Raw genomic sequence first — 17,652 nt, 5'->3', positions numbered from 1 at the left:
AGGGCCGTCCGGAGTAATAATCTGCACAGATTAATCTTCACTCTGTAGTCAGTCCTCTGCATTCTGCCCGTATCGGTTCACATGCAGAGAATTCTCTACCCAAGCGTAGTCCGATCGGTACGAATCCGATCGCAGCATGTTTTTGGCTAGTGAAAACAGGTGGGGAGAAGAAGCACGTTCAGGAGCGACGCAAATTCAAAACCTTCCTGTTGGAAACAAATTATTATTAGATGTAGGAGCAAAGGGCCTGGCCGTTGCAGTGGACCCATCTGATGAGGTCGCCTGATCAGAAAAAAAAAGGAGATAGTGGGACGACATCGGTCAGGAGTCAGCCCCCAGCCGAAATTCTCTCCCCCGCCTAGATGCTCGTCATTCTTGCGGGGTGGAGGAACGGCACAAGGGCGAAGGAGCAGTGCGGGTGGCATAGCAGACGCTGTTCCTCCCCACCCGCCCACTTCTCCGCCATGGAAGCTGCGCAATCGACCCGGGTGAGTGGCTATGTAGGCCGTAGCTGGAGGAGGGAGTGAGGTACCGTGCTGCCTCTGTCCCGGAGGCTGCAGCCCTCGCATTGAGCCTGTCCAAGGTTCCACCCTTGTAGATTAAAGCATGCTCGTCGCCGCTCTGCTGGGCTCTCTTTCTTCCTGAGCTCCGTCGTACAATTTGTTCTGTCCTCTTCAGTCTCTCCCTTTCCCTCCAGGCTGTAGTGACCTCTGCACAGTCACTCCGTCATCATCATCCGTACGTCACGATCCGCCCAAACAAGCTTCTTGAGACTGTACCAATCTGGGGCCGTACCGTTGTTGCGCTCGCCCCAGCCTTATCTCCTGTAGCGTCCAATTTTAGAGTCGTAAATTTCTCTGCCATTCTCTTTATTGCACCCGCGGCCGGTTGCATCTTCATTCTGCACACTCCATTTGGCGATGGCCTCTGACAGACCTCGTGAAACGAGTATCAATGTGACCGAGACTCACGACGGAGATAGATCTCTTATCCAAGATGAGAGACGCCGAAAAGATAATCTAAAGGACCGTTTCATTGGCGCCATTGACCAAGGAACGACTAGCACCCGATTCATCATCTTCGACGGCACAGGCGTGCCTGTCGCCTCCTACCAGTCAGAGTTTCGTCAAATCCACGAAAAACCAGGGTACGTCTCCAGAGCAAGTCTGTTCCGAAATGAAAAATCCTGACCACTCCATGTACACACAGATGGCACGAACAAGATCCGAAAGAGTTAGTAGCCTCGGTCGAGAAGTGTATGGAAGAAGCAATGAAGGCCTTCCTTGCGCTCGGCCACTCGAAATCAGATATCGAAGCAATCGGCATCACCAGTCAACGAGAGACGACCATTGTGTGGGATTGGGAGACTGGAGAGCCGCTGTACAACGCCATTGCATGGCCAGACACCCGAACCAAGAACCTGGTGCGAGAACTCAAGGGAAAAGAGGGGGCGGATGACCTCATCAACATCTGTGGTCTGCCGTTGTCAACGTATCCATCTTCAGTCACGTTAGTGTGGCTTCTGCGGAATAATCCCGAAGTGAAGAAAGCATACGATGAGGGAAGACTGGCGTTTGGCACGGTCGATACGTGGCTGCTGTACAATCTTAACGGCGGTCGAGAGAACAATGTCCATGTCACCGACGTCACGAATGCATCGCGAACTATGTTCATGAACCTGCACGAGTTGAGATATGATGACCGGCTACTCAACTTCTTCGAGATAGATAAAGAGAAGATCAGGCTTCCTAAGATTGTCCCCTCGTCCGACCCGAAGGAGTTCGGGCGTCTCGCCATCGGGCCGCTTCGAGGCACGCCCATCACCAGCTGCTTGGGAGATCAGTCAGCAGCCCTGGTTGGTCACTGTGCATTTACTCCTGGGTCCGCCAAAAACACCTATGGAACAGGGTGCTTCCTCCTCTATAATGTTGGCGAAAAGCCCGTGATCTCAAAACACGGGCTCCTTGCGACTGTCGCATTCCAACTAGGAGCCCACAGGAAACCGATCTATGCGTTGGAAGGCAGTATCGCCGTGGCAGGAAGTGGTATCTCTTTCCTCATGAACAATCTGGGTTTCTTCCGTGATTCTCGCAAAGTAAGTGAAGTAGCAGCCACGGTACCAGACAATGGCGGTTGCGTGTTTGTCACCGCTTTCAGTGGACTGTTTGCGCCGTATTGGATCGATGATGCCAAAGGAACTATCTGTAAGTCGACCTCGAAGACATATTTCCGCCCTCGTCGGTTCAGGTCAAGCGAAAATCTCGTTCGAAACTTTCTGCTAACAAGTACAGTCGGCATCACTCAACACACACAACGTGGGCACATCGCCCGTGCGACCATGGAAGCCGCTTGCTTCCAGACGAAAGCAATTCTAGATGCCATGGAGAAGGATAGTGGCCATAAGTTGTCGGAACTCGCCGTGGACGGTGGGATGAGCAATTCCGACATTTGCATGCAAGTATGTGTTTTCCGCTCTGATCTGTCGTTTCCACGTGACAGACAGCTCCCATGCTACTTCAGAGTGAAACTGACATGACGTGCGATCTCTAGTCCCAAGCTGATATCATTCAAATCCCTGTGGAACGCCCATCAATGCATGAGACTACCGCGCTGGGGGCTGCGATTGCGGCCGGATTCGCAATCGATATTTGGACAACTTTTGACGAACTGAAGCATATGAACCGTGCCAACACAACCACTTTTGAGCCGATCCTATCACCGCAAGAGAGTGCGAAGATGTATAAACAATGGTCGAAGGCAGTGGAGATGTCCCGAGGCTGGCTGGACACGAGCGAGATCGATCCCGACTCGACGGACTCTGGCTAAATATAAGATTGTGAAGGTTGGATAGATTTTTATCAGCGACTATTTTTTTTTGTTGGGTTTCAGTGTAGCATGCGAATTTTGTGATACCCACATTAACCGATATAGTAGCCTAGTCATATGTCCTGGGCAATTTATATAACATCGAGTCCATAATAATACATACATACAGACACGTTGTATGCGTTTCTTGGCCTTGATCTTCTCGTTGTTTCTTCATCTCCTCCTCTTTCCTCTACGCGAGTCTGAGATGTTTTCGACCTGGAGGTACCCCTGCACGCGCTTGCATCGGTACGGTCTCCGTACCAACTGAAACCGCAGGATGATGTGCAGACAAGGATGGGGAACTTGCCTTCTTCCTGATCTTCCCACTGTGAGTCCCACATGAGTCTCCGGGCCACTGGCCAGGATTGGGATAGTCAGCTTTCTCTTTCGCTGCCGTCACAATGGTGCTAACTGCCAAGTCCGGAAGCGTAGGTGTTATTCCCGCTCCCTAGCTCTCTTTGTTGTTAGTCGTGATGATAATGATAAGAGCATGACAGCCCACTAGAGAAACAAAGAACAAACGGCGTCATGCCATGGAATTTTCATGAGGTGAGACGTGTACGTGGCTGAAGCAAAGTCGCTGTCTTGTATGTAGGCTAATGCCACCGCTTCTCATGCGTGCTCCACTTTAAAACCCATGGGGACGGACAGGCAATTGCATCACTGAAGAATCAAACGTTATTGATGCCTGTCCCGCCTCCACTGGGGGTCGAAGTCGAGCTATAGCAAGCCTTCTGACAACAAGCGTCACTAGCAAACCGTTCTGCCTTGTCATTGGGGCCAATGGGTCTTCCATGAGACCTAAGACCTCTCGGTAACCCGTCCGTTAGGGCGAAGTCCCACACCACACTTGCATATCTATATCGACCGAAATAAAGGCGTTGTACGGTCCTTGTACAGGATTCGTTTGAAACCTCGAGGTGCTCTTCCACGGCAACGGTATGCGCTGTGGCCAGACTCCAGAATATATAAAAAAAATATAAGCATTCGAATTTTTCTGTTGCTTGTCGAGATGCACCCACACCGTACACCAACGCAGTATTTGCTGTTCTATCGGCAAAACCCACCAACAATAACGTGCATCATAATTGGCACCAAGGATAGTCGACAACGTCAAAGGCTAGGTCCAGCGGACTAAGTTTCTTTTTTTCGCGGATGGCTGCAGCCTTGTACTGGAGGAATGTCGGGCTCGGACCAGCTCGGGCCTGAATTGGCGTGCGAGGTCGCAGAGAACAATGGTCGCACTGACCTGCGCTTGCAAATGGACCAGAAAAGTTCTGGTCTGAATCGTTCCCCTTTGTTAAAACATCAATTAACGTAAAAAATAACCACAAATGGTCTTGTTCGAGTCGTGCCGTGGCGCACGACAGGTACGCGCGGGAGAAGGAAGTACGGGGCTATCGAAGCCGCCCCTGGCGATAATTACATATTATCGTAGTGCCAGACGTCCACGATTAGGTGCTGGACTCCGAAGAAGGTTAGCACACAGCAGTCTCCAGAGCATTGACAACGGATGACAGCTTTCATGGAGCGAGCGCTCCATAAAGTTCTGGACAAGTCGAAAGGCTCGGACCCGTCGGATTGTCCCGTCAAGATGGCTCAGATGGAGCACTGCAAGCAGCGCAGCATAAGAATGCTCTCGATGGTTGCCCTCTCAGTTTGATTCGATTGCGAAAGCCCACATTAGAAAATCGCTTGTTTTCCATGCTGTGTGTGCACCGCTGTAGACTACTGCTTGGCTGGCAGAACACATTTTTCCGTTCAAATTTATTCTCACCGCAAGCTCCAATTCAAGCACGTAACTGTGCGAGCGAGCGAAATCGTCTCAACAGATTTGCCTTCGCCTTTTCGATCGCGTCGTGTGTCGACGATGTGTGACCATATTCAAGTGAACTACCGGTGCGGTCATCGCCGTTACTTGGTCACAGCATGGTGTTCCATATACGCCCAGACGGGCAAAACTTGCCCTCTCAATGTGGTGAGAATGTGAGTCTTCACCCTCTTCTGTCGAGGCCTTTTCTGCTTTCAATGTTTTATCTTCCTGCTAATAGATTTTGGCGCGAACAGAGAAGACCGGATCGACGAACACTGCGGTACGTAGTTCGAGATCATCCTGTCCTTGACTTGTCGGAATTAGGAACTGGGACTATTGTGATGTCTTGACGGCCACAATCAGCGGCCGGGAACAAAGAAAGCAGGAGCTAACAAAGAACGAAACCGGGCTCGCAGGGGACTGCAAGAGCTGAGGGAACAACCATGCGCTGATTCTGTCGGACATCTCTTCGATTGCCTTCCCTCTACCAGGTCCTAGGTAGATGCTTCGATCTGAGTTTGTTCAAGCGGCAAAGACTAACGCAATACCGGGAAGATGACGGCCCAGTGGGGAAGGCTCGATGGCTGCGGGTGTTCTGCTGGCAAGTGCAAAAGTGAAACAAACAGCGGGCGCTGTCGGGTTGGCGCTCTGACTGTCAGATCGGGAAAGAGCAACCCTCGATGTGCCCAATGCTCTGCGCAAGAGGGGAAAGGAAAAGAGGAAACGGGAATAGACAAAAGCTTTGACTTCTGCTTGTCGGGAGGCGCATTGGGTGTTGATTTCCTTTCTTTCTTTGCTTTTTCTGCTTCTCCTATGGTATATCACTTTTGAGAGGTCAACCGCTGCTTGATAGACATCTTTCAATCAGGATCATCACTCGTCCCTCTTATCAACTTATTCACATCAATCTGCCTCCGTTGGCTCTGTAAGAATAATAATATAATAATTTAATCATGTAATGGAAAAACAGATTGCTCGACTGACCCGTCTGGTTTGGCTTGCTCCGCCGTCTGGAAACGCAAGTCAGAAGCCGTCTCTTAGTCTGGCGACGACGTATGTCGCTTTGGCTGGTGGTGATAGTCCTTACCAGGACCAGGGTTTCGGCCCCCCCGGTCGCGACGGTCGGGGTCGACCGTCTCTGGTCCATGGATGTCGCATGCATAAGCACGTCAGGCACCCGCGCGGGTCGGCCCTATCGGGATGAGTATCGAAGGCCCGGCAGTTGCTCCGTCCAGGATCCCTGCCAACTAAGCTGGAACTTAGAAGGTTGTAGGGTTAGAAATCAATCACAGCGCTCGAGACAACACAACGTCCCACCTCCAGGTTGCGAGCCATCCACGGCGGGAGAACGGAAGTCACGTCCGCCCGCTCTGGATACGCAGCGATTCGTTAGCCCAGGTCTGGCTGTTGCTAGTTCCTTCTTTGACATTATATTGTCATTATTATTACTTATGGATTTTATTCATTCCCTTTTGAAACTAACATGCATGCTGTACAACTGTAGTACGATCGATTCTGCCTTCTATCGAAAAACGGAAATGCTGTTTGGTCTCGATTTTTACAGCCGCATCTGGATTCTCGGATATACCTACATGATAATGAAAATAATGACAATGCTGCTGCGGAACTGAGCGATGAGGTGATGAAAAGCGTGGGAGAAATGCAAACCCAATGAAAGCCGATTGACACTTAACCAATCCCAAAACAGGCCAGAGAGGAATAAGGTTGGGTAGAGACACAAGGGGAAGCAAGGGGATCGATGATATCGAAAGCAAAAGGAAAAGGAAGGTGTTCGCGACTTACGTAGCTGTATAGATAAAATGGTACATTAGAAAAGAAAAGAAAAAGAAAAATACAAGGACTTCTTTTGGATCATGACAAGAGAAAATACCAAAGCCACATGCACATGCTTATACTCATTTCGCCGTGGTGGTGGTAGAGGCTGGCGTGGATGGGTTCAGGCTGGCCGGCTGAAGTGCCTCCGGCAGTTTAAGCGGAGCTGAGGGGCTGGATTCCAACTTCTCAAGCTTTTCGCCCCGGATAACCTTTTCCATCTCCTCTTTGGTCAGGGTCTCGTATTCCATCAATGCCTTGGTCAGCAATTCCAGCTCCTTCCGCTTCTCCGTCAGGATCTTGGTGGCCCTAGCCCTGCCCTCTTCCACCAATCGACGCACTTCCGATTCGATTTCTTGCTTGGTTTCCGAGGACAGGCTGTCGTAGTTGGTTGACAGATCCACATTTCCAAGTTTCTTCGAGTACCCAAATCGAGTGACCAACGTAAAAGCGGTCTCGGTGGCTTGTTGGAGGTCCTAAATGAAGACGTACCAGTCAGAAATGGAATGTCGATCAAATGGAGACCGATCAAGTTAAGGAGGTTATACTCACCGCTGAGATGCCGCTCGTGACTTTATCCGGTCCAAATACTAACTCTTCAGCGGCCTTGCCACCCATGGAGACATCAATATCAGCCAAGTATTCAGTGTAGTTCCTCGAGACTAGATCCATCTCGGGCAGGAAGTGGGTAACACCCAAGGCCATGCCGCGGGGAACAATGGTGATCTTGTAGAGAGGAGTAGCCGATGGAGAGAAGTATGCGACAAGAGCGTGGCCAGCCTCGTGGTACGCAGTCAGAAGCTTGTCCTTCTCCTGAATGATGCGGCTTCGCGCTTCTGCGCCCATCATGATCTTATCCTTGGCCCAGTCAAAGTCTTTCGATGTGACCTTGGTTTGCCTGTTCCGGCTGGCGTGGATGGCGGCCTGGTTGACCAGATTTTCAAGATCAGCACCGGAGAAACCAGGAGTGCCACGGGCGATGACCGCAACATCGACATCGGTGCTGACTTGGACATTCTTCATGTGATGCTTCAGGATCTCCATGCGACCACGGACGTCCGGAAGACCAACGACAACCCGACGGTCAAATCGACCAGGACGGGTCAGGGCTTTGTCCAGAAGCTGCGGGTAGTTGGTGGCTGCGAGGATGATGACGCCGCTTGATTGAGAAAACCCGTCCAGCTCAGTCAAAAGCTGATTCAAGGTCTGCTTGACATACGCTGCATCACGCTCATTCCTCTTGGCGCCGATGGCATCCAACTCGTCGATGAAGATGATAGACGGCGCCTTGGCCCGGGCTTGAGCGAAGAGATCGCGGACACGCTTGGCACCGACACCGACGTACACCTCGTCGAACTCGGATCCGGACATGTAGAAGAACGGAACTCCAGCCTCACCCGCAACAGCCCGTGCGAGTAAGGTCTTGCCCGTACCCGGGGGGCCGACCAAGAGGACACCTTTTGGCAGTTTGCCACCCAGAGACGAAAACCGTTCCGGATTGAGCAAGAACTCGACCACCTCCTGAAGTTCATCCTTGGCCTCGTCGCATCCGTGCACGTCGCTGAAACGCACCTTTTGCTGTTGAGGCGTAGCTTCGTTGGTCTGCGTGCCGCGGACGTTCTTCAAGACTCCCGTAGTTTCCACAAGAATAGTAACCAGCACCAGGGACATGTACGTGAAGAAGCCAAAGTACAGGAGGAATTTGACCCATCGGAATACTGCGCTGCCCAGAGACTCCTCGACCACAACGTACAGAGGCGAGTCTTTGGCTCCGGTACCGGTTTGTTTTGTTGCCATTCCAATTTGACCGCCATGGTTGCGTGCTGCGACCGCTTGACCGATGGCTTGCAACTGCTCTTGGCTCAGATTCTGATTATTCTGGCCTTGAACTGATCCCTGCGCCACGGCGGCGTCGCCACCGACTCGCTGAAGAGCCTTCAGGTAGATGTTTTCAGTGGTCTGGTTGCTAGCAAAACGCCCAGAACGGTAACGCTCCACCACGATAGCAGGCATATTGGCACGGAGAAGCGCCTGATAAAAAGCGTTCTGAGCATTGGCACTATTCGGGTTGTTGTTGGCGATCTTTTCCTTCTGTGCAAGCAGAGCCTGCGACGGTCCTCCAAACAAAAACCTCTGCTGCTCGAATCTCGGAATCCCATTGACTCCCCGGGATTTACGGAAAAGATAGAGATTGGACGAGGAGAGGGACGAATATTGACGAGAAGCTTGACGAACGCTCGGACTGGCGCGCAAAAGGATCTGTGCTGTCCGCAGCGTGCTCTGGCCAAAGACTGCGATGGGTTAAAACTGCTGTTCTAGAAACCATAGCAAACCGGATTGGATGACAAACATACCTGGATTCGAGCTTTGCCGCAGCAGACCAGAGACGACGTCCGATCTCAGAGTTTCCATGGAGGCCGATTTCAGAGATTCCGGTAGAGAAAGGGGTTGGACCTTCTGGGCATCATCAATATATTGTCGACTAACTTTCACGGGCGAATAAATACATACGCTTAAGCCGTCCTCTTCGGCGGTCTGTCGTAGAGCTCTCGATATACCCTTGTCCTTGGATGTTGACTTGGAAAGGTGCTCAACGTTCTTCCACGGCAACCCGAGAACATTCGACATGGACGGCCAGAGATCCGACGTTACGGCCTGAATATTCTGTAAGAGGAACGTTTCGCCAAGGTCAGCTTAACCTGGACTCGGATCAAAATGCGAAGAGAGAGAGAGGGCGCAATCGTACCGGTAAGCTGGCCGATACGTGGAAGGCCATGACTATCTAGCGGCGCCGGGCCGCAACAACCCGAAATAGACGCAACCAGAGGAAGAGAAAAGGAAGGTAAAAAAAACCTAGAAAAAAGGGTAGTGACAATTAAGGGTGACGAGAAGCCATCACCCGTGTTCGAATGAATGAGGGGAGAAGCGATGTAGGATGATGTCTAGATCTAGGCGGGCTCCGATGCGGCGAATTTCCTAAGCCATTGCCACAAAGGGGTCAGCGCGTCTCCGTACTCAATTCCCGGACAGTGCCGACCAATCACATCGCCCGCGCGCTCCGAGGATCACGTGACCGTACTCCAAGTTATCGCAGGCTTTTGTTTGTTGGGCAAATATTTGCCTGAGAGAACCCTCTGGACACTGTGCTGTGCCAAGGGTCTATAGCAGATTCGCAATCGCTAAAAAAAATATTGCATAAAAATAAAAATGTAACAAATGCAGAGTTCAGCTGACAGAAAGGGTTTGATAAAGGGTAGAATGAAGGTTCAGTGGTCTTGGCACTTGGAACTTGCGCATCTCATTGTTATTCCTTAGTATGTATGCAGTAGCAATAACAGTCTTGAGGTGCAGACAGGTTAGAGGTCTACGTGTCGAAAATCCTACTACCAATGCTCTTCACACAAGATGTCCAAGAAGCTCATCTTTCTGATGGGAGCTCCGTCAGGCATGCTCGAGTGGGATAACATTGAGCTTCTAAACACGGCTGTCCCACCTTTCAATGGTGCGGATGTGTCTGGCAACAGGCATGGCGCCTCTCCAGATACTCAGCCTGTGAGATGGAGGCTATTGACGAATCGAGAAACACTGCAGTGGACATATGGCTCTGACAACTATGTCGATACCAAAAAGACACTCTTCCTGACTACCCAAGATCTCCTGTCAACATACCCCGATGTCGCAGGAGAGGAAGTTCTCTCGCAGTTTTACGACCATTCCCTCTCCATCCACGAAACGAGTCTCATATCAGTCTCCGATTCAGGCAACATTGGCTCCATTGAAGAGAGCAGTTCGTTGACAGAAAGCATCGAGTTTTCTGTTCAAACCGAACGCGAAGGCCAACAGGCTCGGGAAACAACCCTTCTCTCCATTCCGGGTCCTCTGAGCAACCTCGAGGATATCCCAAACGCTGCGTACCTGCGCTCGATCGTGCCTCAAACCATGACGGTAAACCTCGTTGTTGGTATTCTCGGGGTGAACCCACCGCGCCGGGTCAGGACACGACAAGCAAAATGGGACATGCAGATAGTTGAACTCATCGTTGGCGACGAGACCAGGACTGGATTTGGAGTGACATTCTGGCTCCCCGCAACAGAAGATGGGTTGGAGGAGGACGAGCTGGGGCAGAAGCTGGCTGGCCTAAGACCACGAGACATCATCCTTCTTCGATCAGTTGGTCTCAGTTCATTCCGCGAGCGGGTTTACGGGCAGAGCCTGAGGAAAGGCCTGACCAAGGTCGATCTTTTACATCGACAGCCCATTGATGCGACCGATCCGGGTGGCCTGTACTCCTCCAAAGCCATCAACGCCGCCAGCAACGACAATGCGCTGCTGATGAAGGCGCAGCGTGTGCGGGAATGGATGATCAGCTATGTCGGGCTCCGGCCGCATGGGGTAGGCGGTGAGGCCGCCCAACCCCAGCTGAGACACTTGCCACCTGACACGCAATAATCCAGTCCAAGCCACAGAGATGCCATTTCCTTCTTTTGCTTTTCGGTTCTATGTCCCCAGAGTGAATAATAGAGGTCCATACTACTCCGAGTACTTAGCACGATTGGACATTGAGATTGGTTTACGAGCGGGGAGAAAGGGGTAGTGGCATTTCCCCGGATCGGGACTCGCAGCCAATTTCGCATTGTTTGTTTGTTAGCGCGTCCCCTAGAAGAAGTTTGGAAGCAACGGACGACCCCGTGACCAGATGATCCGCATGATGGCGCACGTAATCATGTGCAGTACGGGGTAGTTCTGGCGCTGTGCCTGCCGGAAGAAGAGGATGGCTGGGATGCGATTCGGCCATGGAACCAGAAATCGGCAAAGGACACAGCCCAGGAGCGATCCTTCAGGCACTGGAGACGCGGTTCTGGCTGAGCGTGGGCGATGCCCGTGGATAGCTTCTATTTATTGCGCGGCGAAACGTGCCCGCATCCGGCCATCATTGGCGACCGCGCTCCACCGGCGCCGCGCTGGGCGGGGAAGGGGGCAGCTGGTTCCTGCTTCGGGGACGAGCAGCGCCCGACGGCACGCCCAGAGGCCCCCCGAGGCCCCCCTTTCACTGCTGCAAACGTGCGCTGGTTGCAGCAGAACCCGGTCCAGCCCTGCCCTAGCCCAGTTCAGCCAGGCATCCCACCCCCAAGCGCCCCGTGGCTGGTCCGCCGTCAAGCGCCAAATCAACACGTTATTATGATTGTTATTTATCGCGCCAGCTGTTCTCTTCCACCTTGTCGCGACCCGACGTAACCTCCTTCCTCCTCCCCACGATCCCCTCGTGCTTCCAGCCGACGGCGCCATTCATCACGCATTTCGAGTCGTCTTCTCGCTGAGACCGGCTTGAGTCCAATTCGACCGATTTCGCCTGCCGTGCGATCGTGAGGTCCAAGGCCACGGTCTGTCGTTACCAGACTCTCCATCAATCGTTCGTTCGACCACATCGCAACCATGAAAGGTAGCAATCATCCGTCGGCGCCCTATTTGAATTAATTGGACACGACTGACGATGAAATGTGGCTAGCTCTCATTCTTGTCGGAGGGTTTGGCACCCGCCTACGACCCCTCGTAAGTTCCCCTCCCGCTGTCACCATCCCGGCATTCCAAAGCTCCCCGCTGCTCCCACCACCATTGCTGGTCAGAACAAATGCTGACCTGCCATCAATGGCGATAGACTCTCACGCTCCCGAAACCCCTGGTCGAGTTCGCCAACCGGCCCATGATCTTGCACCAGGTTGAGAGTTTGGCAGCTGCTGGTGTAACCGATATTGTTCTGGCGGTTAACTACCGTCCTGATGTCATGGTGTCGACCTTGAAAAAGGTAGGCTTCTCCTTCTCTCCAGACAGGTGCCGGTACATCAGAACGCAGCACTGACCGAGTTGGTTGCTTCCCATCTAGTACGAGGAACAATACAATGTCAAGATCGAATTCTCGGTCGAGTCCGAACCGCTGGGCACGGCTGGTCCTCTGAAGCTCGCGGAGAAGATTCTGGCCAAGGACGACTCCCCTTTCTTCGTCTTGAACTCGGACGTGATCTGCGAGTACCCCTTCAAGGAACTGGCTGAATTCCACAAGTCACACGGGGATGAAGGAACCATCGTGGTCACCAAAGTGGACGAGCCCTCCAAGTATGGTGTCGTTGTGCACAAGCCCAACCACCCGTCGCGCATCGACCGCTTCGTCGAGAAGCCAGTCGAGTTTGTCGGCAACCGGATCAACGCCGGTATCTACATTCTGAACCCCAGCGTGCTCAAGAGGATCGAGCTGCGCCCGACCTCCATTGAGCAGGAGACCTTCCCCGCCATGGTCAAGGAAGGCCAGCTGCACTCGTTCGACCTGGAGGGCTTCTGGATGGATGTCGGACAACCCAAGGACTTCCTCAGCGGTACCTGCCTGTACCTCTCGTCCCTGGCGAAGCGCAACTCCCCCCTGCTCTGCCCTCCGACGGAGCCGTTCGTGTATGGTGGAAATGTCATGGTTGACCCGACCGCGAAGATCGGCAAGAACTGCCGCATTGGGCCTAACGTCGTCATCGGACCGAATGTCGTGGTCGGGGATGGTGTGCGTCTCCAGCGGTGCGTCTTGCTGGAGAACAGCAAGGTCAAGGACCACGCATGGGTCAAGTCTACCATTGTTGGCTGGAACAGCTCCGTTGGCAAGTGGGCTCGTCTGGAGAATGTGACGGTTCTGGGAGACGACGTCACGATTGCAGACGAGGTCTATGTGAACGGAGGATCCATCCTGCCACACAAGAGCATCAAGCAGAACATTGATGGTATGACGCTTTCCATTTCTTGATGTTGCTATCTTTATGCTAATCTCAACTTTACAGTTCCTGCGATCATCATGTAAACCGAATGCAATCAGCGCTCATTCCTTTCCCTCCGTTCACGCAAGACGCACTCGATTTCGTTCGTCTCTTAATAACTTCGGGCGCTGTGAAGGAGGTTGTGGCGGTGAGATTTCTTATACCTTTATAATCTCTTATTGCAATTCTTTCACGAGTTCCATACCTTGTCGATCTGATCTGATCCGATACATTCCATTCTCGGGCCCTGGTGGTATTCTTATATTTTACATAATTGTCTACCAATCCACCCCCAACCAAAAGATCTAGATCTTTCATTTATCTAGCTGACCCATTTCTGACGGGTTCACCTGTTACCTCTGGTTGTTGGCTCTTTTTCTTTTTTCTTTTTTTTTACCCCGGTGTCTTTCTGTGGAATGTTTTGGCCTTGCATACCCCCTACCCGGTATATCTATGTACCTTTTCTTTTTTTTTTGTATTTCTAACAAGGATCCCTCAGATCTCAGCTCCGCTCTGCTCAGCTCAGCTCCTTTTCTATCAATCAAAGGTTTCTTTCCATCTCGTCATGTCTACCTTTTGTCTTATGCTACAAAAAAGTAATTTCTTTTTTTTTTTAAAAAAACCTTGCCGACATATGTGGTAGGATGAATGAATTTCATTCATTTCTTCTTACCTATGTTCTTGCTTACTATTATAACAGGTTTTTTTTCTTCTCTTTAATAATAATGATAGATGTGGTACCAAAACTGAAATGGGGGACGTCATCATGTAGATAAAAATAGGAAAGAATCAAAAAAAAAAAGCAAAAAGATAAAAACAAATAAATAGACACAAGTGCAAGACAGTGTAGACCAGAGGTTTGCTGCCATCATAAAGGTAGTGCTAGTAATATAACTATAATATATCGATCGATCCACCACTACCACCTGAGCGAGACAGGCTGCAGGAAGCAGTAAGTGGCTTCACCTAACCTACCTACCTACCTCATACATTTGAAAGAAAAAAATAAAAAATACATAGGCCAGGCCTCTCTCCCAATTATATGTCAGTCAAGTCAAGTTCAAGTCAGGCGGGCCTCGTCAATACATAAGAGTGGAGTGAGTCTCTTCCTTGGAACTATACCATTATGTCTTGTTGAAAGGTACTTAAGTAGGCAATTATCAGATATATGCCTCCTTAGGTAGGTAGGTATCTACATAGGTAGGATAGATAAAAAAAATATTTGTTCAAAAATCTGCATGCAGCTCCTCGCTCTTGTCTATCTAGATAAGCTGGACACTGGGTGAGCAGGGTGAGTCTTATCCATCCATACCTTCCCCCCCCCCCCCCACCCAAAAAAAAAACCACTCCAAACTCATGAGTATGAGTGTCATACATACATACATGACATGACTGCTCCTGCTCACTAGGAACAAGCCAAGAAAGAAGCTTGACGAGATTAACTTCCCATTACCTGCGAGGCGAGACATCCAGTCTTCATGAAGCCGTTTATTAATACAACTACATAGGTAGTTAGTAAGATGATGAGACTAATAACTAGGAGTCAATATCAACAGGGACAGCAGTATCCAAAAGACAGACAATTTTTTTCCGCAATAATAATACTACTCTCCTTGACCGCAGGGTATGTACTGTACATACTTTATTTTAGTTTTAGGTGTAATGTAACTACCAATTGTGAGGTCATTTCTAAAAGCTAGTTGTTGCTAAAGGTAGTATAAATAATGTAGACAATCCTCCATTTTCTGCGTAGCTACCTAGCTATATTACAATAAAGAGAGCTTTGTAAAAAAAATACAATGCAAGAAAAAGACAAGGAGAAAATATCTATTTACCGACACCGACAGGTCTCAGTATCAGCCGTATGATACGAACCTCGTGCAAAGATGAGGAGGAGGAGGAGGATATCGAGAAACAAGAACGTGAGAGAGGTATCATTAAGATAGTAAGCAAACAAGCAAGCAAGTATTACTGTATTAGCATTAACAAGGTAAGATATTATACTGTTTGCTGTCTGCTATTTATCGGCACCGGCAGCAGCTTCGTCCTTGTCGAGGAGTTTCTCCCACTCGATGCGAAGCTGTTCCATCTCCTGCCAGCAGCGTCGACCGAGTTCTTCGAAACGAGCCTTGTCCTCGGCCGTGAGATCTTTGGCGCCCCGCTTGCGGCGACGTCGCGCGTCTTCCTCCAGGATTGCGCCGCCCACGACGCCGCCGTAGCCCCAGCCATCGACCTCGGTGCTCGCCGGCCGGTCGCGACCCAGTCGGTCACACGAGGAGCCCCATTTGACGAGACCGCCGCCGTTCTGCCTGTACGGTGCCTCTGCCTCGTCCAAGACGGACTGCGGGCTCAGGGCAAGCCAAACGGGAGCAGAGGCGGCGAGATATGTCCAGATGGTGTGCCATGGCGATCCCAGCCACCGAGCGAGGAAGAAGGCCCCGATCATACCCCAGAAGAGAGGTAACGGGAGCGGGACGATCGAAGTGCCGAAAATGCCCGGATGGCTAACGTAGATTTTCGGGGGTGGTCCGTGGCAGGGTTCGGCGGATTGATCAGAATCGCTTGTTGAAAGGAAGCTATTGACCCATGGAGCGGTACTGGGTAGATCAGACGTCAAGGCCAAGAGATCCATCAACGATTTGGAGCTCTCGTACGCCTTGGTGGACTTCAATCCCTGGATATCGTCCACATCGAAGAGTTTGATAGTTGCCTCGACGCTGGAGATCCAGATGACCCGACCAGGCCCGTTGGGTTGTCCGGAGCGTCTCAGCAATGGCATGAGATTGTGTGCCAGCATATAGTGACCGAAGACATTGGCGCAGAACACCGCACCCAGCGGGCTCTCCTCGGGCAGCCTCGTCTGCTTTTCAGTCAACATGCCCACATAGCTGAGTTTGTAGACCGGCCAGGTCGTCGCATTGACGACGTCCGTCAGGTTACACCAGACGGCGAGCGGCCAATTCAAGCCGGACCAGCCGCCAATTCCGGCATTCAGGATGACAGCATCCAATTTAGGGATGTTCTTGTTGAGGCGACGCGACAGGGCGCGGACTGACTTGAGGTTCGCCAGGTCGACCGTCTCGGACAGGAGCCTGACCCGTTGCGAAGCATTTTTGCTGTCGCCCTTGTCATGGCGGGCGAGGTGGTTTCGCAGGTGGGCATACGTGTCCTTGATCTTCTGCGGGCTGTTTCGAGTCGTGAAGATGACGGTCAGGCGGTGCGAGACGGGGTGGGAATGTAGGAATTCGTCGATCAGTCGGCAACACGTGGAGAGGCCGAGACCGCTGCGAGAGAAGTCAGTCAGGGAACCATGGATCGCGAAGCAATTGTCAAACTCACGTGTTGGCTCCCGTGACAAGCACGACGACATTGTTTTCGAGCTTGTCGGGAGGGTCAATGGAGAACATAGCAGGGGCAGGCAGATCGGAGGCCATGCCTGGCGTGATAGACTGATAGATGAAGTTGTACTCCGTATGGCAATAATTGATCTCAGGGACAGGCGCATGCTGATCAGCCTTAAACTCAATTGAGCAAGTGGGCAGCTGTCGCGGAGAGTGATTGGACGGCTGCGATTTACAGTCGCGGAGCTCAAATCAAACATGATTGATCCAGGACTATATCTGCGGAGCGCAGCGTAGCAACATTGTTATTACATATCTTCATGAGAAGCGACCAAACAAAATTCCCAGAGTTTTAAGAGTATAAAAAACATTGTTGCAGCGAACCAAGAGGTCGATGTCACGATCGGGGCTAACCGAGTACGGAAGTCCAATCTAATAGGTTCCACGAACTCGGTTATATATTACCTGGGTATGTAGGTACTGATAGACCAGAATTAAATGGGTATATGCTCTTGTAGACATACTGCCTTGTTCTCATGCGTTCATCTTCCCCTTCTGTATTCTTGTGCCACAGTAGCAGCTCTGTTGTGTAACATTATATGTGCATGTCTCATCGAGTACTCTGTACTAAACAATGAGACCCTAAGTGCAGTGAGTGATATCATCAATGCATTGACAGAATTCATATGCTGTCATATAATTTAGAAAAAAGAACAGTCGATTAAAGTTGTAAGATACTATTGACTAGTCTTGCCATATCAAAATGCGGATCAACACATCAATCAACCAGCTCTACCTCTATCCGATACACAATACCCATACACCCAAGATGTATTATCTTTTTAGAGCACTCTTTAAGACCCAGACCCAGATCCAGATCCAGTGTCACATCCCAGTAATAAATGACTTGACCATTTCTGCACTTGCTTGCTGCATACATGCAAGATTTGTCGGAAACGAGTTCCAGCAAATCACCACCACCACCACCACCACCACCATCATCATC

General features: G+C 51.0%; 5 protein-coding genes across 5 annotated transcripts; 3 read left to right on the top strand and 2 right to left on the bottom strand.

Moving 5' to 3' along the window:
- Positions 1–920: 920 nt before the first annotated feature.
- T310_4258 (Glycerol kinase) lies at positions 921–2,826 on the top strand (the record flags this gene model as incomplete). Its single annotated transcript, XM_013472895.1, has 4 exons — positions 921–1,147; positions 1,210–2,204; positions 2,292–2,458; positions 2,551–2,826. The coding sequence occupies 4 exons, from the start codon at positions 921–923 to the stop codon at positions 2,824–2,826; spliced, it is 1,665 nt and encodes a 554-aa protein (XP_013328349.1).
- Positions 2,827–6,597: 3,771 nt separating this feature from the next.
- Positions 6,598–9,290, bottom strand: T310_4257 (Intermembrane space AAA protease IAP-1; the record flags this gene model as incomplete). The annotated part of the gene is made up of 4 exons (XM_013472894.1): positions 6,598–6,990; positions 7,067–8,805; positions 8,869–9,178; positions 9,261–9,290. 4 exons carry the CDS (start codon positions 9,288–9,290, stop codon positions 6,598–6,600), a joined length of 2,472 nt encoding a protein of 823 aa, XP_013328348.1.
- A 629-nt stretch (positions 9,291–9,919) lies between these two features.
- Positions 9,920–10,963, top strand: T310_4256 (uncharacterized protein; the record flags this gene model as incomplete). Its single annotated transcript, XM_013472893.1, has 1 exon — positions 9,920–10,963. One exon carries the CDS (start codon positions 9,920–9,922, stop codon positions 10,961–10,963), a length of 1,044 nt encoding a protein of 347 aa, XP_013328347.1.
- Positions 10,964–11,947: 984 nt separating this feature from the next.
- T310_4255 (Mannose-1-phosphate guanylyltransferase) lies at positions 11,948–13,349 on the top strand (the record flags this gene model as incomplete). Its single annotated transcript, XM_013472892.1, has 5 exons — positions 11,948–11,954; positions 12,021–12,064; positions 12,171–12,317; positions 12,396–13,272; positions 13,330–13,349. The coding sequence occupies 5 exons, from the start codon at positions 11,948–11,950 to the stop codon at positions 13,347–13,349; spliced, it is 1,095 nt and encodes a 364-aa protein (XP_013328346.1).
- A 1,973-nt stretch (positions 13,350–15,322) lies between these two features.
- T310_4254 (3-ketosteroid reductase) lies at positions 15,323–17,017 on the bottom strand (the record flags this gene model as incomplete). The annotated part of the gene is made up of 4 exons (XM_013472891.1): positions 15,323–16,589; positions 16,645–16,754; positions 16,883–16,925; positions 16,959–17,017. 4 exons carry the CDS (start codon positions 17,015–17,017, stop codon positions 15,323–15,325), a joined length of 1,479 nt encoding a protein of 492 aa, XP_013328345.1.
- Positions 17,018–17,652: the final 635 nt, after the last annotated feature.

The sequence above is a fragment of the Rasamsonia emersonii genome (assembly GCF_000968595.1).
Source record: "Rasamsonia emersonii CBS 393.64 chromosome Unknown ctg1118621760101, whole genome shotgun sequence".
NCBI lineage: Eukaryota > Fungi > Ascomycota > Eurotiomycetes > Eurotiales > Trichocomaceae > Rasamsonia > Rasamsonia emersonii.
Note: the sequence above shows the minus strand (reverse complement) of the source record. Positions and strands in the feature narration are given on the sequence as shown.